The 24726-nt window shown below is 31.6% G+C and overlaps 1 protein-coding gene across 1 annotated transcript in view; it reads right to left on the reverse strand.

Annotated features, from left to right (window-relative positions):
- Positions 1 to 23370, reverse strand: part of LOC131842263 (acetyl-CoA carboxylase) — a 62884-nt gene extending 39514 nt beyond the window's left edge. The window contains exons 1-4 of the mRNA XM_059190800.1: positions 23277 to 23370; positions 2345 to 2462; positions 1588 to 1695; positions 537 to 677 (exon numbers count right to left, since the gene is read on the reverse strand). Of these exons, the coding sequence (XP_059046783.1) occupies positions 537 to 677; positions 1588 to 1695; positions 2345 to 2455 (360 nt within the window). The 5' untranslated portion in view covers positions 2456 to 2462; positions 23277 to 23370. The remainder of the gene's footprint in view (positions 1 to 536; positions 678 to 1587; positions 1696 to 2344; positions 2463 to 23276) is intronic.
- Between the last annotated feature and the right edge of the window lie 1356 nt (positions 23371 to 24726).

Consider the following 24726-nt stretch of genomic DNA (forward strand, 5'->3'; position numbering starts at 1 on the left):
AAATTCAAATTATTCAACAAATATCAGTGTCTCGTCATAATAATAACCTAAACTCAGCAGACCTTATGTTTGGGTACTAAATAGGCAACTGATACAAATACTCAAGATACACTTCTTTACATACATACAAAATAGAAAACACCCAGATCAGTACAAACAATCATAATCATGAATACAAAAGTTTACATCGTGAGAGGGATCGAAGCAGCGATAATCGGAAGTAAAGAAGTGTGTTAAACCGCTAGACCATCAAGGCCGTCAAATATAATATAATATTATTATTATTATATATATATATATATATATATATAAATAAATATCTCAGAACAATACACACAGCGCCATCTAGTCCCAAGTCAAGGAAAGCTTATGTTGTACTAACAACTCATTTCAATACATTATTTTAAATAGATACAATTTATGCATAAAAATATAATGTGTTATAATCTCTAGAGCTGCCTCTAGTATTTGAAAACTTCTTTCACTGTTTAATATATTTATTTATTGTTTTTCTAATTAATAAAATAAGTGCATACCTGCACTTGTGTACGTATAGCAATGTCGACAATGAGCTCCACGTTGGCGTAATTGTTGTTGTTGGAGCCGCCGGGTACCGGCACGTAATGATCCGCCATCTTTATATACTCCGCATTGGCTTTCAAGTCCTCTGGAGTCACCTGCCAATGACAATTTATAAACATTAGAATTTTTTTTATTTATGTAACTGGAAGGCAAGCTATCGGTCCACCCGATAGTAAGTGGTAAACGTAGCCTATATACATGAACAGTACTACGGACATCACGTTATCATGTGACGCTCGTGACTCCACTCATGCGTTGTCATTCCAGAGGACAAAGATATTATATCTCCTCTATCGTTTATCCTGTAATTTCACTGGTAATCTATTTAAATATATATATTTGGTTGCCGTTGAAACGAAGCAGAAGACTGGTAATCTACGCCCTAGAACCCAAACCGCTTAAATTAGTCAAATTTTGGTGACAAAAAAAAAATTTTTTATCACACATACATAGGTTCGTATAATATTGTCAAATCTGTGACGGATTGCAATCGTGACATTACTATAAATAAAGACTGAAGCAAAATCTATTAATTGCAAAAATAATCATTAAAATGCTTTCATAACAACATAATATCTAGTGTATACAGACAAAAAATGATATCAAATTGAGAGTCTGTTCGAAAATGATTATAATTTATTATATTCTAATTTTATATTAAATTTCAAGCATTTATTTACTAAACACAGTAAGACAGTTACTTTTTTGCATGTTTAATTGTCACACCAGTGGCAGTGTTTCTTTCGACACAATGTTTTACCAATAAATTTACCAAATGAAATAATATGCACCCTGGGAAGGTATGTGACATCTGAGATACAGTATAATTTTATACTAGTTCAGATGGCACAATTACACTTGTATGTTAAAATTATTGACTCTTATGTACAACTTAATTATGTAACACAACCTTTAACTGCAATAAATATTATTATTATTATTATTATTATTAATATTTCCATAATTTAATATATAATTCATTAAATTTCTTGGTATATAACTTACCATCACAACAAACCTGACAGCTCTCTCGTTCTTGAACATCTCGTAGGACCATCTTCTGATTGATCTCATGCATTTTACAGCACCAATACCATTATTTGCAATCAACACCTGCAAAATAACTAATAATATAGAACAAACAGAACAAACACATCACATATTTAAGACTAACAGTAATGTGAGGGAAAGGAAATGAAATTTGATTTGTCACAAGCTGTACTCGCGACTTCGTCTGAAAGGAATTTAAATTTATTTTACCAAATATTTCTAAAATAAAAGTTGCCTAAGTTACTCCTTATTACATCAGCTACCTGCCAAAAAAAAGTCCCGTCAAAATCGGTCCAGCCATTTCAGAGATTAGCCGGAACAAATAGACAGACAAAAATTCAAAATAAATTAAAATTACCGTATTAGTACCATATTTATATTCATATACATGTAGTAAAAAATGGTTATTTCAATATTACAAACATACACTCCAATTTTATTTATATGTATAGATGTATAAATAAAAGTAGTACATAATAGATGGTATGGTCATTTATGTTATATAGCTCTCACTTTTAGTCTTTACAAACATACAAACACATAGTTGAAGTAATCCATTATTATTCTTTATATAATTTAATAAAACTTACATATTATAAATTTATTATTATTAAAAATTTTATTTAGATATTTATAAAACTGTCATATATTCAATTCAAATGTTAAAATTATGTAAAGTTTAAAATGTCCCATTTTAAAAGTAAGAACTCACCTTATTAATGGGTTTAGTGCCCTGAAACCGCCGTACAAACTCCTCCGGGGTGGCAACTGTGAAGTCTTTCTCTTGAAACCGTTGACTGTGAACCACTGTCCCCTGGGACATAGACGGCCTGCAAAATTAAATTTATAATTTTCATCAACTATGTTTTTCTATTATTTTAAGCTCCAGCAGTCAACTATTTGAAAAGAATTAATGTTATTTTCCAATTACTATAGTCAAACAACTAAATAAATTACAAGTAAAATAAATGTAAGCTGTATATTATTTATTTGGGTTTTATCCATTAAAAATGCATACCAATAATAAACACTTATCTAAATTTACATGCTCCATATGTACTTGAAAATTAAACTATGTATACTATGAACACATTTATATCTATAACAAATAGAACAAACCTATTTGAATTAAATAAATAATGTACAGCTTAATATTTACACATAAAAAATGTGTGTACAATTAGATTATCAAAATAGTATGATAAAACATTCAAAATTTCCGTTTTGTTATTATATATATAGAATTGAGACTTAATATACCTTTATTTATCACTAAATCTCCATACCCATTCATTTCAGTATAGTGCAGAATAGCATTTACAAAAATGTATCCTAAATAACCTGATAATAAAGTCCGTAATTGCATGCCTATGAGACATGATGATTGGTAAGTTCAATATAATAATTACTCATGTAAATATCTGTTTAGATGAGGCCATATAATTAATTTGACCTCTGATTTCAATAAAACACAAGTCACATTAATATAAACAAATTGTTATTATTATTGTTTGTTTATAGTTTTTTATGACGAGATAACAAAAACTTATCAGCTTTGTACCTTTCTCTATTTATAATTTGAGGTGAAATAAACCAAGGAAAGATTGAAAGACTTTATATTCATAACACCACCTTTTTTACACTTTTCAGGTTACTTTTTTGTTTATCTGTGCATTAATAAGTTATTATGATTGACCTAAAGTGACAAACGGGATTCTTCAATATTTACTAACTTACCACATTATTTTATTTCACAAATCACAAAATTTTTTAAATAGATTTACTATTTGGTATTACTACTGTTTAACAATAAGAAAATCATTTGCATAGAATGTTGTTTATGTAAATTATTTGTAATACTATAATAACAAGTAACATTGTACAGAAATCACCTGCAACATGTCCCTAGTAAGAACATTTTAGATAATTATTATGTACTAGAACAGAAAGATACAAAGTAAACACAGAATATTTAAATTGTAATAGGTAATTATACAATTTATTAAATATTTCATTACACTTATTATATACTACACATATGAAAAATACAGCTGAACAAATAACTACAATTAAGCAATACATGAATTAATTAGAAATTGTACAACCTTCCAGTAAGTGAAACTTAGTGAAATCAGTTTGGCAGTTTGGCACACATTCTTACTCCCTTTGCATGCCGTGCAATTAAATGACAATTAAAAAAATATATACTTTTTTAAATTATTGTTGATTATTCACATCAATTAATTGAATCGATTTTTAAAATCGCACCGTGCAAATTAATATCAATAAAATAACAATTATAACCTGTATGGACTTTCTGAATATAATCCGTTCATACTGGGGTACATTTTCACAATTATAATACGTAGTTGCATACAATTTATAATATTATATTATTCAGAAACTTTATTATATCAATAAAATTATAATTCAACAACATTTCAGCGCCGAAAGTTAAAAATCGGTTTTTGTTTTCGTACTACGAGTTTGACACTTTGACACATGAATCGCCAATGAAACATGAATGACGGATCATACGATCGCGTTGTCTCACTCACACTGACCAATTAACATGTGAGTGAAAGAAGCAAATAATCAATTATTCAATGTTGCCTGTCTGGAATATTATTGACGGAATATTATTTTGTATACAATAAACATGATTTTGTGTAATAATATATGAGGAAGTCTAGAAATAGTCATGTTTCAGATTAACGTAATCTGTTTTTATCACAAATAAAATAAAAACATTGTAGTGTTAAACTACATACATTATGATGATAGACATTTATCATTTAAATCCCACAATCCGAGCTATTGGTTAGTGATTACTTTAAATTTGAAACTAGCTATTTATACATTAAATAACAATCTAAAAATAAAATTTACCTAGAGATGTTTCAGTGTTATTAATTTGCTTCATAGTTAAATTAAATCATTTGCATAATTTCAATATGGTTTTTGTCAATTGCTAAAATATTTTTTTAATAAATTAAGAAACAATTGCAATTAAACTCTTGTGTGGGTATCTCTCTCTCTATGTACATGATAGTAAAAAAGTTTGTAATAAGGAGATGGCGTACCTACTATGAGCTAAACTGCAAGTGCAAGGAAACACCATACCAAAACGAAAGAAATAGAAATAATCTTTATTCAAATAAACTTAATATAAACACTTTTGAATAGTCAAGTTTATTATAGTACTGCTTATTCGAAATGCAGATTCATCACAAGAATAAGCAAGAAACTTGTGTGTTGCTCTTTTAAATAAACATTGATTTAAGTATATTATTATTAACAGCAAGGATTAGGCATGCGACAATCAACATAGAAACCGCTACGCACTTAATCTCTGTTCAATCAGATAACATTGTCATTGAAAAGCAAATAATCCGAGAGAGAGGCGGTAGGCCCGGTCTATACTACGTTGGATTCAGTATACAAGTTGTCAATTGACAATGCCTGCCTCTGGCTACCCGATCCGGGATAACAGTCGTGAAAGTATGCATGTGTGTGGTTCATACATGATCTCAAAACAGTGTGGCAGAATGATTTTAGAACTTTGCCTTGCGTGAGACCTACAAACTAAATTACACATACTTACTGTTATATAAGATTTAATTTACCAATTGTTAGTGTCACTTGATCCTTGTTCAGACCTGAAGAGCGTTGTTAAAAATATTATATAAGTAAAATACATTTTCTGTTAATATTACTGTAATACCTAACATACCTACGTATACAGATAAAGAGTACGAGGTACCTACACGATATACCAAGCCAAAATCCACATATAGTATTGATACAAAACAAGTTTTTAAAAATGGAAAACATAATTTGTACTACTAGATATATTAAATATTACGACAATTTAAAAATTTCTATTCAAATATGTACATAATCACTTTTTTTGGTGGATAAATACGTTTCGGTTTTATAAACTGTTTTGTAACAGCCTATATTAAAATATTATAACACATGAACATAAATGCAATAGAGCCGTCCTTACAGGCAGCACTGGTCATGCAGCCGTCTCCGATCAATCCCCCGTCCAATTCTAACGGGGATCGATATTACGACGGCCTGAGCCGAGGTTCGAACCCCTAGCGGTGCCCTCCGACTAAAGTCGTATCCGTCAAGCGGGAGTTGTCTCCTTAAGTCCTTCCGCGAGTTTGGAGTGCCATCTGCACTCGCCCCCTATCGTCCGGTGAAGCTGTAAAGGCCAGCTGCGGCCAACAGCATTAGAGTAGTGCGAAAAAAAAAATCGTCATGCAGTATAACGGATGAGCCAGCCTTCACTGCGCTCGACTATGTATAGGAAGTCCAATAACCCGGCCCACCACGCGTCACGCCGCCAACATATAATAACACCCAGGTTATGTGTTGCCATTTCTAAGACTGCTCTGTACTGTACTGTAATTTCCTTAACTATATAACTACCTATAATAAAATGTATAGTTAATATGACCATTTATTTTTTCACTCAAGATGGGACATTGCCTTATTTATGTCAATTATTAGACAGTCAATGGAAAAAAAGAATTTCTTAAAGCTTTGTTCAAAAAAAGTTAGCTTAAAAGTTGAGGATAAACAAATTTGCTTTAATATAGCTAGTGAAGTTTTTAAGTAAGACCACAGATAAGATACACATTATTATATAGTAAGACATAGTCTTGGCACGTTTTTTTTATACCTATTCACCTTAATTATCAACAATAATCAACATCACAACCGGCCCGCTTGACCACACAATTTTCGCGGGGTTTCCAAAAACGGGACAATTTTGCGTTCCTGAGTCCATTTTGGGGACACCGGGCCTCGTAATTTTAAAAAGGGTCAGTATAGTTGACATTACAAATTAATATAGATATTACAAGAAACCACGATTGCATGAGTTAACTAGCTAACACTTACACAGTACCAAAACAAACATTTATGTATACCTACGTAAGTATGTATTAAATTATATTATTTGCATACAAACTTGGAATTGTAGGAAAATGACGTCATGTTTACACAAAACACATATGTTGTTACATGTTTTTGAACAACTTTGTAATGTAAACGACATGGTCTATGCTGTGTGTTATTGGGTTCAGTACGTGTAGATAAATAGCGAATTTGTTTTTTTTTCGGACTATTCTAAAGCTGTTGGCCGCAGCTGGCCTTTACATCGTCACCGGACGATAGGGGGCGAGTGCAGATGGCACTTCAAACTCGCGGAAGGAGTTATGGAGCGGCTGAAGGCCAACTCCCGCCTGACGGATACGACTTTAGTCTGAGGGCACCGCTAGGATTTCGAACCTCGGCTAAGGCCATCGTAATTCGATCCCCGTTTGAATTGGATGGGGGATCGATCGGAGAGAACGAAAACGGAACGTTCCCATGCCTAAATATACGCCTGTGTGTATAATTGTATATCCTTATACATATGTAGGTTAATATGTATTTTTACATAATATAAAATGAAGTCACCGCAGTTGTCTGTTCACTTATATCTTTTAAATTAGGCAACGAATTGTAATGCAGCTTTCAGCAATTAGATAGAGTGATTCAGGAGGAAGGTTTATTCATGATTATTGTAGTATAGAATTAGTCTAGAAATTCAAAGTTATGTAATGCATCCGTACGTATCGCTAGTATCAATATATGTAGAATAATTAACTTCATAAAGAAACATAAAATTAAAGCTTTAAATATTTTAGCGGATTTCAGAAGTAATTCAGAGAATTTTCAATTGGCTCCTATTTTTTTATTTTATGTATACGTATTGTGACATCTTTAAGTTTTTTAGGTATGCAATAACATTACAATAACGTCACGCCCACACACACACACACACACACACACTTTGTGTCATTCTGTCACACTTGTCTATGATTGTAGTTGGCAGAAACAATGGGACGCAATGCTCTATTCAAATTAATATTTCCAATAATTTTAATATAATATCTTTAATTTAAATTTAATATAATCGGAATTAATAATTAGTCTGACTAAATAGTAATGAGTGTTATAAAACAATTTTTAATAATTATAGGTATTATTATAAGTTAATTGTAAGTTAATTATAAGTTAATTGTAAGACACAAATTTTATATTCTATTATCTTGGGTTACTATTTATTTATTTATTTCAGGCTACTAGGCCCATGTTATAAATACCTTATGGACTAACATAGATATGAAATAATATAAAATTAAGATATTGAAACTGTCTGTGTGATCACGGCACTGACGGCGGCGATCAATTCATAAAAAAATTGATAACAAGGGATATTGTAAAAAACTAAAATGTTAATCATGTAATAACATTCTTTATCAAAATAATTCTCAGTGTATTTATTATACGATTTATATTTTTATTCGCGACAAGTGCACTTCTTTAGAAATATTATTCAATTGTTATTGAAAATTGACAGAATACTGCAGACGTCACAAATTATAATTATTCCTAGTTACTAACGTTGTGTATGGAAATTTGTTTATTCACTTACTGCAATGTTCCAATGTGTGGGGGCCTCAAAAGCCTCCCTGAGGTATCAACCGGAGTTCTGTCACCATCGTCATCTTCTTTATCTGGCTCCGTGTCCAAGGTCATCTGGAACTTCTGCAGCAAGGAAGTCGGTATAACTTCCGTGGCTCCATCATCATCATCGAATGATGGCTGCGCCTCGTCCGTGTCCCCCAACACAAAACGCTTTGAAGTCCTTCTTTTCATCATCTTAATGACGTGCCACACGAAATTAGCTATTGTCACCACAAATTGCTTCAACTAATCACTCATCACTTTTTAAACCGATGATAAATATATTCCCGGAATATATTTATATATCACACTATTTGTTACCACTATCAATGACTAGAAATAATTTAGTCAGGATCAGTTCTTTGAAAAATAAATTAGTTAATTTACAAAATAAATTTAGTTGGGATTATTACATATTTATATTAAGACTGTACTAAATTACATTAGTTTTAGTTGAGGTCAAATAATTATCACATATTAATATAGTTAACATTATCACAACATTCCGATTAGATATTCGTAAAATCATTAATATTAAATCGATATTATCAAATCATCGATATTATATCGATTCAATTGCTGTTCCCGCAACTGTAAAGTGAATGATAATAACGTTATTGCGTTACTTGTTGACATTTGACTTCCGATAGCACAATAACATGAATGATCACTATCAATAATCAATCGCAATTGTTGATCAATTATCATTTATTAATTCGATCAATCACCACACAACAAGCGGCTTCACACAACGACCGAGTATAGCAGAACTGACTGCTTGTGGTTATTTAAATATTCTAGACTTTTTTCCATTCTGTTTCATTATGATCTTATATATACCTATACATATATAATTTATACGTAAACTGTTATTATATTTTATATATGAATGTAATATTATGTGACAACCCTGATGTTTCAGGCATCTATAAGCTACGGTAAGCATTTACCATCAGATGGGCCGTATGCTTAATTACCTCCTTCGTAATATAAAAAATTAACGCCAAATCCTAAACGGGGTAGGCAGAGAGCACCGAGCGCCATATATTTCTATCTTTACACACTTGTTTTCATTCACATCCACTCGTCTCATACATGCACGCCTGTTACTTTTCAATTGTATATCAGACTATACACGGTTTATCTGATACTGATAGGTTAGACTGAATCCCCAGTTCTTTAGATCCTTCCACTTTCGAATCTTGAAATTTCAACATATATATTTCATACATGCACGCCTATTACTCTTCAATTGTATATCAGACAATACACGGTTTATCTGATACTGATAGGTTAGCCTGAGTCGCCAGTTCCTTGGATCCATCCACTTCCAAATCTTGAAATTTCAAATGTACCTACTTATAATCATCCACATTCGTAAAGAACACCTTTTTTACCAAAATATTCTCTACATTTACGCATTACATGCCCATACCTAGACAGACGATTACTCTTCTACTTCTCCGACACTGATGCTATTTTCATAGGTACTTCATATCGAATTTATAGGAAGAGTTATCTCTAGAGGGAATTCAGATATTTGAACTTTATATTTTTATCAGATTTTAAAGATTAAAATTAATATTTTCAAATATGTAGGCCATTTAAAATCGAACAACGACTCGCTATACGCATATATATATATAATCACGTACTGTATAATATAAGAACATTATATCACGTTTAGATCACTACTATCACTGAATTGTTACGTGCGAATGTAATCAGTAATAATAATGAATGAAAGAAACCAGATGTAGTAATATTATCATATCTAATGCCAATGTACGAGGAGTGGAATGGATTGTTTTTGACGGGTTCTATTACGCCTATTACTAGCATTATAATAATAATAATATTCACGGGATCATCCAATCCAAAACTAAGAACAGATGATAATGGAAAGGTGCACCCGTCGATACGGTTTATTAGAGGAACACCAATGGGGGATGATAACATGAGTATGAGGGGGGAAAGGGGATTGTTAGTAATGTCTGGACTGATGGTTCTATAGCTACCATGTCAGGTTGGCCTCCACGCGGTTCCCCCTGGAAACCATGATAAATTCTTGGTGAATTTGTTACGATGGGCTAACTGGCCTGACCTCATACTCATCTTATCATCCTCTACTGATGCCCCATCAGCGTAAACCGTTAGCGCAGGCGGGTGCACCATACCATTATCATCCATAAGACCTCGTCTAGTATAACTATACCAAACAAAAAGTTATATTAATTATATAACCTCCATTTTGGAATTATTTGATAAGCATTTATTTATTTACATACTTGTATAACTGGTTAATAATTAATATTGAAAATGTTAACAGTTGCCAAGGTGTCAAAACACGCACTAGCTGACCTAGCCCACCCCATAAAATCTTGAATATACAAAAGAGGCTAAGGTTAATAACATATAAAGAGCAGCGAAGGTGATCATCTGCCGACTATAGGTGATTATTAAAAGTGAAATTCAGAAAATTGCGAATGCGAAATGTCAAAACAATATATTACTCATCGACGCTTAATTGGTAATAAACGCAACGAATTTAAGTCTTTCACCTTATAGATATAAAACATATATTATGATGAACCAATATAGGATGACTCGGGTTGGTGAGCTTATTTTTTTTTATTAAGGAATTTCGAGTCGGGTTCATACCTGTAGCACTGCAACTTGCATAGATCTAGTCTGTTCGCCCTTTCTCAAAGTTCGCTACTTAGACACGTCAGGGACAAGAATTGAAGGATGTTAGTATATATTCGTAAGTAATATTAGTTATTAATTCGAGATAAGAAGAAGTGCAAAATCTTTTCATAATAAAAAAAAATCCGGAGGTCTAAGATGTCATGCCGCATATCACGTAATTTCAGAGCCCTTCATACATGACATGACATACTCGTTACATTACATAGGAAGCTCCTTAGCCTTTGAACATGTGAATGGTGTTTGTAGTTGAAAGTTGGCAACTAGGATAACTTCACAGACCATGTTTTACAAAGTCCACCTCGTAAATGAGCATACTAAATATTGTTTATGTACAATTTTATTACTGAATTTTCCTCGACCTCAAATATATGACGAACCGGTACTAAATAGCTAAACTAACAAGACGTTCGATTAGAACCTAGTTCGGTAAACAGGTCAATTAGTAATTAATTACCGTTTAAAACTTCTCTCTGCCTAATGTATAGTAAATTGTTAAAATTATTATTGCTTTATGATTTACGTGAATGCCGAAAAACATTAATGTTATTCAAGAATACAATGTATGAATGTACATCCGGATATGCCTATCCGTATCTTTGGCACAACGTGCAGTGTTAGCATATTAGGGAGAGATTAGGACTTACTTAGTAATGTGAATTAATAGTTGCATTGCAAACAAAGTAAGCTCTGAAATCTCTAGCGAAGTTAAAAAAGGGAGAGCACAATAGATTTACACAGGTTGTAATGATACAGGTCATTTAACAACGAGTAACATCCCAAAGACTTTAATAAAATAAATACTATGAAGCAAGTGCAAACTTCCAGAATATTTTCGAACTATTCTTGTGCTGTAGGCTGCAACTAGCCTTCACCGAAAGAAAATAGGGCGAGTGTAGAGGGTAAAAAATACGCGGAGGGAAGGCCAACTCTGCCTAACGATTTGTGACACCCCTGGTGTTTCAGGCGTCCATAGGCTACGGTAACCGTTTACCATCAGATGGGCCGTATGCGTGTTTGCCACCTAAGTGGTATAAAAAAAAATTTACTCTCTCACTCGAACTTAATCGTCTCCGTTGGTTACACATCAGCTAATAGAAGAGAAGGAGATGTAACACAAAATAGATAAAAGAGAATATTGAAAATTAAAATATTCTATCAAGAGATCGGATATAGCTACGAGTTAGAATAGTACAAGAGAGCTAGAAAATAATATATCCTGCAATTATTTTTTCTTCAATGATATATATCCGCGTAGTTACAAAAAACATGTTTATTTATCCTAAGACCTTCATTACGTGTACTTCACAAATAAAGAATTTGAATATGAATATTATGAATGAAATTTGAAAAGTAGAAAGGTATAAGGGTACTCTTCTAGATCATTCTCCCCGATCTAATTCAATCTTTACGCTTGTTTTAGGGCTGTGTAAAAAGATTGAAGCGTTCAATAATTAGGTATTTAAATATAATTGACCCTCGAACCCGTGTATCGTCAGGTACTTTTGTATCGTCAGCATGTACAACATACAACATAGCGCCACTTGTTTTCACGTAACAAAAACCGGTCGCTCAGGGTTAGAGTCACAAAATCCGTTTGCGTCAATGTCAATTTATGTACAAAGTTTAAAACTATAAATCCAATATGTACTTATATATATATAAGACTGAAGCGTACGTTTGTTTGTCTTACTATGCACTAATCTCTGAAACTAGCGTATAGGAATAATCTATATTAATATTTGGATATTTAGGGTAATCTCCGGTGATACTGATCAGATTTTGATAATTCTTTTAATGTCTGATAGCTGATTTTTTTAAGAAGGCTGTAGGCCATAAAACCTCGGCTAATAAGAGCGGAGCTGAAATGAAAAATGTTACAAATACCGAAAAATGGAAACTCATGTGAATTTGCGGCGGCGGTCAGATAGTATTTCTTATATTTATATCGTTTATTTGTTTGTTACTAATCACACACAACATGTTCCTAAGAATAGACAAGACATACAACATAAAATTTATAAAATTGTGTTATTATGTGTGATCTGTAGCAATACAAAAAGATCGAAGCTCAGCGTGGAGCATTGTTCAAGGAACAAAACACAGATTTTTTATATTTCATTTAATGCTTTATGAAGGTGCATAATATCGCGCTACCAACTTTAGGAGCTGAGTAAAAAGAGAAGTAATACTGAGAAAAGTAAAATGGGATATAATAATAATACCTTATCTTAAATAAATAAATAATAATAGCACTGGACAATCCTCATAATGCCATCTAATCGCAGGTTAAGCAAATCTTGTATGAAGTTTTTAACATGATATATAGTATATAAAAGATTGTACAAAAATATATTTCATATACATATTACATAAATACGACATATATGAAACACCCAGATACAAATAATACAAAGAATCATACACATGAATACAAATGTCTGCACCGTCCGAGGAATCGAACCCAAATCCATCGGAAGAAAAGTGGTGCGCTAAACCGCTAGACCACCGAGCCCGTCAATGCGATGGTGGAAGGACTAAGAGTGGGTTCCGTTTCTTTTAAATTAGACTGTAGTGCAACCGAGGTTCGTAACTAGTATAATACAAGCTGTCATTGAGTAGGACCCTGAAGATATTAATTAGGGCTTTGAATAGTAATTGCCCAGATAAGGCACTAAGAACGGTAATTATGTCATTGAAATTATAAAAAATAAAGTTAAACATTTGTATGTACGCATTTTGGCCTAGCGGTTTACTACTCCATTCAAACCTATTAAATATCAATAATATAGTTAAACATTTATATGCATTGTCGCCTAGTGGTTTATTACTCCACTCAGACCCTTAAGGTCGTGAATTCAAATATATATCATTAAAATATCTATTAAATACCAATTATATAGTTAAACATTTATATGCATTGTTAAGTGGTTTACTACTCCACTCAAACCCGTAAGGTCGTGAATTCAAATATGTCATTAAAATATCGATATGTTTAAATATCTATTAAATACCAATAATATAGTTAAACATTTATATGCATTGTCGCCTAGTGGTTTATTACTCCACTCAGACCCTTAAGGTCGTGAATTCAAATTTATATCATTAAAATATCTATTAAATACCAATTATATAGTTAAACATTTATATGCATTGTTGCCTAGTGGTTTATTACTCCACTCAGACCCGTAAGGTCGTGAATTCAAAATTTATGTCATTAAAATATCAATATGTTTAAATATCTATTAAATACCAATAATATAGTTAAACATTTATATGCATTGTTGCCTAGTGGTTTATTACTCCACTCAGACCCGTAAGGTCGTGAATTCAAATTTATGTCATTAACATATCGATATGTTTAAATATCTATTAAATACCAACAATATAGTTAAACATTTGTATGCATTGTAGCCTAGTGGTTTACTACTCAGATCCCAAGGTTCGTGAGTTCAAATCTGGCAATCACTAAAAACTTTCGTGTAAGTTTATAATTCTTATTAACAGTCTGGTAACGGAAAATCCGTAACAAACCAAATTAATTAAAGTGGTAAAGTAACCAGTAACCACAATTTCCAACATTTAAATTATAATTCTGATAAACGATTATTTAATAAGCTTTGGAAAACCGAAACATTAAAAATCCTATAAGATTTTAATTTACCAATCAACAACTAATTGGTTTCCGATGGTAAATTTTTTAGATTCTAAATTAAACTTATTTAGTATCGCCTTATGTTCCATTTAAACTGATTCTGATGACTTTTTATTTGAAAACTGATACTGATATATATTTAAGTAAATACTGTACAGTTTCGCAGTTATAATAAAATAATCAAACAAACATACAATCTGACTTGCACGTAAGTCAGATTTGAGTATCGGATATTATTTTTGCAATAGGTATCCTTGCATTTTATGTACTAAATATATATGAGTTTACTACATTGTTAAGGTAGTAAAATAACAGTACAACAGTAATAATAGTACAGTATTACATATGATGTCGTTGTAGTCCACTCATGCATAAACGAAATATCTTCTATCTTCTTTGGAAAGTATAATCTATCCTGAGGAGATAGAAACAATCGCTCCAATGAAATCGAACCTAGGTTGCGAACTTTGATAAGAGGCAAGCACAACATGCAATGCATGTCGCAGTGCTACAAGTCTAAAGCACCTGTCATTAGTCAAACCCATCAATATAAAAATACTATTGTGATATGACAAATGCAAAATGACGACTAAATAGCTGTAGATTGTAATGCCAGGACTGCTGGCTACATACGTCTTTGCTTTGCGTTCTAATATACGTATCTAATCTGTGATCTCAAAGCAAACAAAGCCATAGGTAAACGCTAGTACGTAACTATGCAAAACATACCCCAGCTTCATAAATCTGTTTGTGATCATCGTCAGGCCTTCATTTAGTTCATTTTCCTCGTACAATTATAATCACATTTTCAACGTTAACAGTCCATTTTTCTCGTACTTGCACATTTAACTGTGCCATTTTGTATTACAAACCGATTTCCTTATTTGTTGCCTGACCGATAATCATTTTTTTATCACACCTTCAGTAAGACCTCAGTCACATGAACGTTTGCTGTATTAGAAAGAGATGGAGCGATATAAGATTTTATTTCATAACAAGATCGAAACTATTCGTGGGAATGATTGCATGGCACTAGCACGGGAAAAACCCCATCGATTGCAACAGAGTCATTAATATAAATTCTGAATTGGCGTGAATGTCGCATGCGTGGTTCGTAAAACAAATGCAGCATAGAACTTTGTTCTTTTTATATTAAGTTGAAAATCAATATTTGCAAATTTATTAAGTTAACGGTATTATAAATTCCTGAACATAACTATAATTAATGTAATATAATTAATATGAAATCAAAATTTTCTCGACATCTAATTATTATATTATTATTAGCAATAAAATTATATAATGTTTATTTTTATTTGAGATATGTAAAGATGAGTAAATATAGACATTTATTTATATATATAAATAAATAAATGTCTTATATTGCTAAGGTTCTTAATAAAATATTGCGACTATAAATTAAGATGTAAGCTTTCCTACCTTTCAAGTTGGATCAAATTGCACACAATGTGCAAATCAAATTTGCAATCAGTTCAATAGTTTAGGAGTCCATCGAGGACAAACAACGTGACACGTAATTTTTATATATATAGATATGTATACAGAAATAGACTGCCATGTGCGAATATCTAATTCAAAGAAGAAATATTTCCATACAAACTTTCATCCCCTATTTTATTTTACCCTCTTAGGGGTAAAATTTTACGATTTTTGAATGTCATATTTATATATACTTAATCAACATCCTAAAAATAAGGTCCAGCTTCTAGGTTTAAATATGACGTTACTTCCATACGTCCTGTCATGTCCCCTTTTAACCTCTTCAACCTTTTCGCCTTAAGGTATACATAGATATATACCAAATTTCATTTAAACCGGTTCAGTAGTTCTAGCATGAAAGCCCGACAGACAGACAAATAGAGTTACTTTCGCATTTGTAATATTAGTAAGGAAATGAAGGTTTAATGTTATCAGGTATTTATCGTCGGATAGACCAATTATTTATTTTTAAATATTAGTGCATTTTATACCTAAGTAAAACAACTTCGGTATGAATGTGCGCTTAGTGTCGATTTATCGAGATTATTATCGTTTCGATAACGAAATATTTATTTATATAACTTATGTAATATTACGCAGGTATGTGATAATATGCGATGTAACTAGGTTGTTGCTATTTTAAGTATAATATAATGTGAATAGTTGTAATGATAATACTTAATCTGACAATTAAGCGAGGATATAGTATAACATCGATAAAATTGTCTAAGGTCTATCTCTGTTATGTACACACTGACAAAGTATGCTTTGAAGTTAGTTACGCGTGATCTCCTGGAATATCTTAGAACTATTCTAGTGCAAACCGCAGCTAAGGCTAGCTACGGCTTACAGCTTCACGAAAGAAAATACAGTTTAGAATAGAAAGAATAGAAAATCATTTATTGATATAAACTTAATTTAAGCACTTTTGAATAGTCATAGTTATCATTCTTTTAATCTACCGCTCTTTCGGAAAGCTGTCTCATCGGAAGAAGAACGTGCAAGAAACTTGCATGTTGCTCTTTTAAACGATCATTGTAGCTTTACATTTCCATATCGAAACGTGCATACAGACCACCAACTAGCACAAATTTATTAGGGTCAGATATTAAGTACACATTAGAAATAAAACAGTCGTAGTGATTAGGGCAGACCAGTCTCTACAAGCAGCATTCGTTCACGAGTATATCGTATGAGTAGTGAGTAGTAGTAGTAGTAATATCACTGCGCTCGACCATATTTTAGGGAGCCCAATGAGCTGGACTATCACACTGCCAAATATCTAGGCAAAAAATTCTAGATTCTGGTTAGTATGATTTTCGTTATTTATTTTAAAACAATTTAAAAATACCTTATGCTTATCAATCCTATGATCGATAGAAAAATAATAAAGAGTCTATAAGTTTGTTAATTTTTGACACTCTATTCTTTTTGGAAATAGACAAATTCGCATATCTAGTACAATACTGGTAATTAGGAAATTTGAAATTTTTGAAATTAGAATTTGATCCCACATTTATATAGTGGACTTTCCAAAATTTGTAATTTTAGAGTTAAGCCAGTATTTTAATAAGTGTGCGAATATACATACCTATTTACGATTGTTAATATTCTCCTTCAGCTTTTGTTTTTTTTTCATCATCATCATCATTTCAGCCCGGAAAATGTCCACTGCCGAACATAGGCCTTCCCCAAAGATCTGTTTGTTTTTTTTTTATTAAAAGCAAATTTAAGAGGAAGCTTCATATGAACTCCACCTTATCGGCTATTTCGATACAATTAATTGTGCTAATTATTACTTATTTAATTATTAATTATAATTAATTAATCAATTACTATTAATTGCACGATTTAAACATTGAAAATTTCTTCGAACTAATAATTAAGGGTCTATGATATTAGCTATGTATTATCTAACTAATATCATATTTTGATGATTTTATAAAAAAACCCTTAGCATAGTAGTTTTATAACATATCCTTGAATAATTCTCGTTATCTGACTTTTCTCGTTTCTCAGTATTACCGTTAAAAACTGGTCTAATTACGATAAAAATTTTACAGTACCTATGTTAAGCTTTTAATTGTTATTTTTATTAAAGTCTAGTATATGTATATGTATATGAACATATAGACGTGTAGAGCAGTTGACTTTACTTGTAAAAAATATTTTAGACTTAGATGGCTTTCCATTTATTGTTAACTAGCTACATGCCCCGGCGTCACACGTGTGTACATGTAATATATATATATACAAAACTTCTTCTTGAATCACTCTATATAATAAAAAAAACGCTTCAAAATCTGTTGCGTAATTTTAAAGATTTAGGCATACATAAGGATGGACAGACAGCGACAGTGACTTTATTTTATACTATGTAATGATTTATGAGACCAATTGATAACGATAAAAATGATTTTTATGTAAAATCTATAGATATATATATATGATATGTAAAAAGAATACTTATTCCTACTGGCCACGCCATTTTACTTCAGAATCAGTTTTGGAATTAAAATGGCTTAGTCGATTGTAATTCGATTTTTTATTTCTTTTCTAAAACGATCTAGAAGGATCTTACGGAAGGAAAAATAAAAAAATAGAAAATTCGCAATGTCTATCGGATCAGTTAGTTAATTGTAAATGACAAATGAATCATTTTATATTTATATTAGAGCATTTAATAAATCGAATTATACAAAAATTATAATAGTCTTATTAAATTACTTAATATTTAACTCGAGTACATAATTACAAAATTATTACAGGTAATAAAATATAATATAGGTAGTGTTTAACTTTCTTTTATATTTTAATTAAAAAAATAAATGTAAAATCATATAATTTTTTAAGTACTCGAAAGTATCTACTCGAGTTAAATATTACGTAGCTTAATAAGTTTATTATTATTTTTGTATGAAGAAGAATAATATTAATAATAATAATAACTCTTTATTGCGCACAGACAAACAAAGAACAATAAAATATGATAAAAAGTTATACAGAAGGCGTGTATGTGTGTATGTGTACAAAGAATGTGTATTGTATTTATTCCTCTACCTTTTTTTTCCTTCTTCTGGCTCTGGCGATACTATTATTAGTACAAAAGTACATGTGTCATATATCTACATGCATCATCATTTCCACTATTCATTGTCCGTAATTATTATAAAAGATTATATATCCTCTTTTGTAATTTATTATAATTGTACCTATAAAATAATGTAGCTATAAAATATGAATGACAATTAATAATAGACCAGCACAATTAACACAGCGCCATCTTATTGCATACTAAGCAAAACTTGTACCAAATAAGTTATAGAAATATTTAAATATTTATTTTATTGCAATTATATACATATATAAATCTACGCAGAATAAACAACTGTACTCGAACAGCATCAAACCTACGACCATCGAAGTTAGGCACTGTATTAAACAGATACCTACATTGCCGAGACAGCATTATTAGAATTCAATAAATACGTGTTTATTCATTCTTACCACTAACAAATTAAGTAAACAACTTTACTACCACTAAATCAAAATATAAACAATCCCAACTAAATATAAAAAGAAAAAAACACACACAATTAATTCTTTAAAAAAACACCACTCAATAAATCACAATTTTATCACTCCGCTTACCGTAGACCGCGATCGTGTTCTTTTTTTAAATTTTATCGAAAAAAATATCGATACGATATAATTTTATAATCTGTATCACGCACGTGTTGAAACCGCGAAGGTTAGTTATCTACTGGTTTTGCCGCCAATTCTGCCATTGAGCCACAGATACAACTCGGAGCTAGGGTTACCAATCGCGGATGTCATAACTTGTAAAACAATATAAAAATATGTACCATTGTTTTTCGCAATTAGATATTAATAGTTGTAATTTATATTAGATTATATTGCAATTATGCTAATAATATCTAGTAATACTTACGGTTGCTAGAAATAATAAATACCTAGTAGTCATTACCCGTACTTCGTATTCTTTTTGTGAGATAGTAGATAGACTATATTTCTCATCTCGATATAATCTATATTATATATTCACGTCAAACATTAAAATCTGTTTAGCCTTTTAGTCGTTATAAAGCTAACACACGTATAAACAAATTTGTATTGATAATATTAGCAACTTTACCGAAACATCCTGTGACTTCGTCGGCACAAACTTTTATCCCCTATTTCACTCCATTCTAGAATATTTTATGATATACAAGATAATCTATGCCCATCCTTCATATTATCATCTATCCTCACATATAATTCAATCAAGTTCTGTTCAGCGGTTTAGTCGTGAAAATGTAACAAACACACAGACTTTTGCATTTACAATATTAGTATCACAGATAACATAATATTGATTAATATACATACATTTGTTTGCAGTGTCATAATTAACTAACTATATACAAATTAATGAAAATGCGCAATAATGAAGAATTCATGTAATTGTAAAAAAAAAAATAGGAGTATATGGTGGTGCCCAACTTAACATAATGTTGGAGTGGATGTGCACTTTTTAACAATTTTAGTGAGATTTACCAAAGTACGTTTCTAATACATGATTGAAATTTGGGTAATTATCACACATTAAGTTAGTGTAAAAAAAACTATAATAAGTTACTTACAGGTTTGTTATAAGTAAATTACGTAACATAGGAGAGTTTTACATAACATAATATATGTAGGCAAACGAAAACATACGATAGGCTACATAGGGTACTAGAAATTTTATATTTGTAAATAAATTTGTCGTCAACACATTACTTAAAGGTAACTTAACTCTGTAACAATATATTACTTAAACCTAACTTAACAAAAACTGTAAAAACATGCATTCAAAGTATTTTTACAAGTAAGTAGGTACCTCCTTCCACGTTGCAGTGCCTAAAAGGTGCATGTTATGTGTATGAATTATTTAATTGTGTAAAGCAACATGAATAATAATAAATAATAAATACCTCTAAGTAATATATTGACAGCACATTTAAATATAAAAATAAAAACGAGATGTATCTGCATAAATGTGGGTGACCCTAGTGGTCTATGGTTCAATGTTTCGACTTGCACTCAAATAGTCGTAGGTTGAAAATGTTGCCGACACAAAAAAACTTAATGTGTCAATTAGTAATTTAGTCTGAGTCTCCTATGAAAAAAACAAATCAAACCAAAAATTAATCTGAGAAATGGTGATATGTTCACCAGCATTTACCGTTAAAACTGTAAAGTGCACTGAATCATCTTCACATAAAACGTAAAAACAGTCGCCGCCGGCCGCTTTAAGCTCACTTATATATTTTACATTACGAAACGGATTTTTCTACATTCAGCAATATATATAATGATTCAAGGTTTATATATATAACTAGCTACTCACCCCGGCTTCGCACGGGTATACATGTATTATATATATAAACCTTCCTCTTGAATCACTCTATCTATTAAAAAAACTGCTTCAAAATACGTTGCGTAGTTTTAAAGATTTAAGTATACATAGGGACGGACAGACAGCGACAGCGACTTTGTTTTATACTATATAATGATGATACATGTATTATAGTATAGAACAAGCCGAAAAATTGAAAGAATTGTGCGTAGACGGGACAAGTCGTTAGTTATTATAAACGAGATTCCATAATCTAGATAGGTGAACCTATTATAAAAAAAGACTTAAGTTTATAGTGTGTAAATAGATATATTTGCACCCAGATAACCACCGCACTAGTAATTAATAAAAAAAGTAGTAATTAAAATTGCAATCTGCTTATAAATAGTTACTGATTATGACAGCCCTATAAAATACCAGTTAAAACTGCTACGTCATACTACTGGCCATGTTTGATGTTACATAGTATTCAACTTGTATCCATGACCATAATATATACCTATCACACGAATGATAGTTACATAATAAACCATTGCCCTATAAATTGTTACATCACATTTAAAATACAATGCATATTGCAGTGCCGCTTTCCTTCGACAAAAACATTAATATATCCAAAAGTTATGTGACTGCAAAATGGTAAAGAAAAGTTTTAACTTTTCTTACTTAGCTTACTTTAGTAAGCCTTCTAAAAGCGGTTTTGGTGATCTAGGAGTTTTGCACAGCATTTTACTTCTGATTTTACGGTAACCCTTTAAGATCTGGTGGGCCGTATGGTTAATTGTGATTTAAAAAAGCTAGATACAAGTACATACTACTACTATAAACGAGAAAGTGTTCGCTCCGTTTTTCGTAATCGGTTGAAAATCGAATTCAATATGCCGTTCCAATAGAACTTACAGAAATGGTAAACAAACATGTTTAGTAAAATATCTCATAAGCACTAAATTGAAATAAATAGTAACACCTTTATCCGACTTTTGAGAGTTTTAACTATATATATCACCACTTTTAATAATAGATTTTTTTTACTTTCAGAATTGTATTTCAAATATATCATTCGAAAACTGTGAGAAAAATGCTTAAGTACTTTTATGGTAAACTACATTTCCGTAGGTTTGTACCTATGTGACAAAAATCTATCATGCATTCCATACAAATCATCAAGCCAGTTACCTCCTTTGTTTACGAAGTAAACGTTACAAATGATACCAAAATATATACTGGAATTATCTTTAAATAAATTTAAAACATCAGTTAAATCATATTTGCTGAGCAAAATTTATTCACTCACTAAACGATTACTTAAATGACAAACGTAATTTTAGCCATAGACACCTGTATTCGTGCTCCATTTACTTTACTCCACTACACAGGGTAAAAGAAAAAAGACAAATATTGAACACCATAGAAAATAGACGAGGAAAAATGTTAGGGCACTTGATACGGCACGATGATTTCATGAAAATTATTATTGAGGGGAAAATAGAAGGAAAGAGGGGGAGGGGAAGACCAAGGAATAGCTACATAAAAAAATTGAGGTCAAAATGGGAGTCGTGTCGTATCAAGAATTAAAGAGCATGATGGAAGATCGCGGAAAGTGGCAAGAGCTCCACCGACAAGAGAGATGAATGAACACCTGTATAAGCACACAATACAAATAAAATAGCTTTTGAAAAAAAATCAGTTATTTTTTTTCCTATTCTTCCGAATTGAACCTGTATACAGAACTGGGCGGTAGAGGAAAATATGAATACAGAAATCTTAAGTTAATAAACGATTTTTTAATCAAACCAAATCACTGATTTGATTAGAATATCAGTATAGATAAAGTTTGTAAGTTTTACTTACCGTAGCTTGCTCCTCTTCTCAGCTAGAGCCAATTGTTGGGCGGGAGTCAACACGCGGCGGATGTTGGGCGGCGGGGCGTTCGGGAACGTGTCTCTACCCTCGTGCGCTGGTCCTTCATCCCGGTCGTTCTCAGCATCCGGTTCCGCTTCATCCCCAACAAGAAAGTTCACCTATAAAACGTACATCCTTCTTAACGAAATGTAAAGAGACGGAGAGAAAGAATGAGGCTGTATTTTAAACAATTCAAACCCATTTTTTTTATAGTAGGTACAGGGGATAAACGAGCTTGCGGCTCACCTGATGGTAAGTGTTTACCGCCGCCCATGAGCATCCGCAACACCAGGGGAATTGCAAGTGCATTTCCGACGTTTTAAGAAGGAATAAAAATATCTTTATTCATGTAGGTTTATTACAGACTCTTATAATATGTCAAATCTACCGTCAGTTCTATACAAATGAGCTTGAGCATGATAACAAAAATATAGATTAATCGATAGATATATAAAATTTTTATTTTCGAAGATCAGAAACATAAATGGAATAGCAAACGAGTTGATGAACCACCTCATAATATGGGGTAATCGTTATTTATATTTATTATCATCTACACGAACAGCCTTACTATGGATTCAGTTATAAAACTGTTAAAAGTTAGAAAAGGAAACTTTTATATGAAATATTTTCTTATTTAAAAAAAAATAGTGGCCAGTACAGCGAGTACGAGTAGATTGCATGAGATTTAATTAAGGAGCCTACTTTAAAACTTGACGGCCTCGGTGGTCTAGCGATTTAGCACATCGCCTTACTGCAGGTTTGATTCCTCGCACGGCACAAACATTCACGAGTATGATTCTTTGTATATGGGTCTATTCTATGTTTAATATGTATCTATGTTATATCAGTAATCTAGTACCCATAACACAACCTTTAGCTAGCTTAACTTGGGACTAGATGGCGCTGTGTGAATTGTCCTGAGATTATTATTAAAAAAAGAATGAGTGCATAGCGGTTTTATGTTGATTATCGCTTGCTCCTACTTCTTAATGTGTATTTACTTAAAACAACATTTATTCAAAAGTACAAATCGTAAAATTCTACTGATTCTTCTTGAGATGAGTCTGCTTTCTGAATGAGTGCTAGAATAAAACAGTATTCAAAAGTAATTATATTAAGTTTATATGCAAATAAGCTTAATGTGCTTTACATTTGAATAGTTATATTTTTTATTCTACCACTCATTCGGAATGCATTCACAAGAATATCACAAGAAGAAACTTGTGTGTTGCTCTTTTGAATAGATTTATATAAATAATTACAAAATTCTATTCTATTCTAAACTGTATAACTAACTTGATCTCCGTTTTGGATGTCTTCAGATTCCACCTTCTCGAAGTTGTCGCTCTCGCTGGAGGAGCAGCGACCCTCCTCTTGTTGCGGCGACTCGTCAGAC

This window comes from Achroia grisella, unplaced genomic scaffold (assembly GCF_030625045.1).
Source record: "Achroia grisella isolate CSIRO2021 unplaced genomic scaffold, CSIRO_AGI_Agris_v1 utg2156, whole genome shotgun sequence".
In the NCBI taxonomy this organism is placed as follows: Eukaryota; Metazoa; Arthropoda; class Insecta; order Lepidoptera; family Pyralidae; genus Achroia; species Achroia grisella.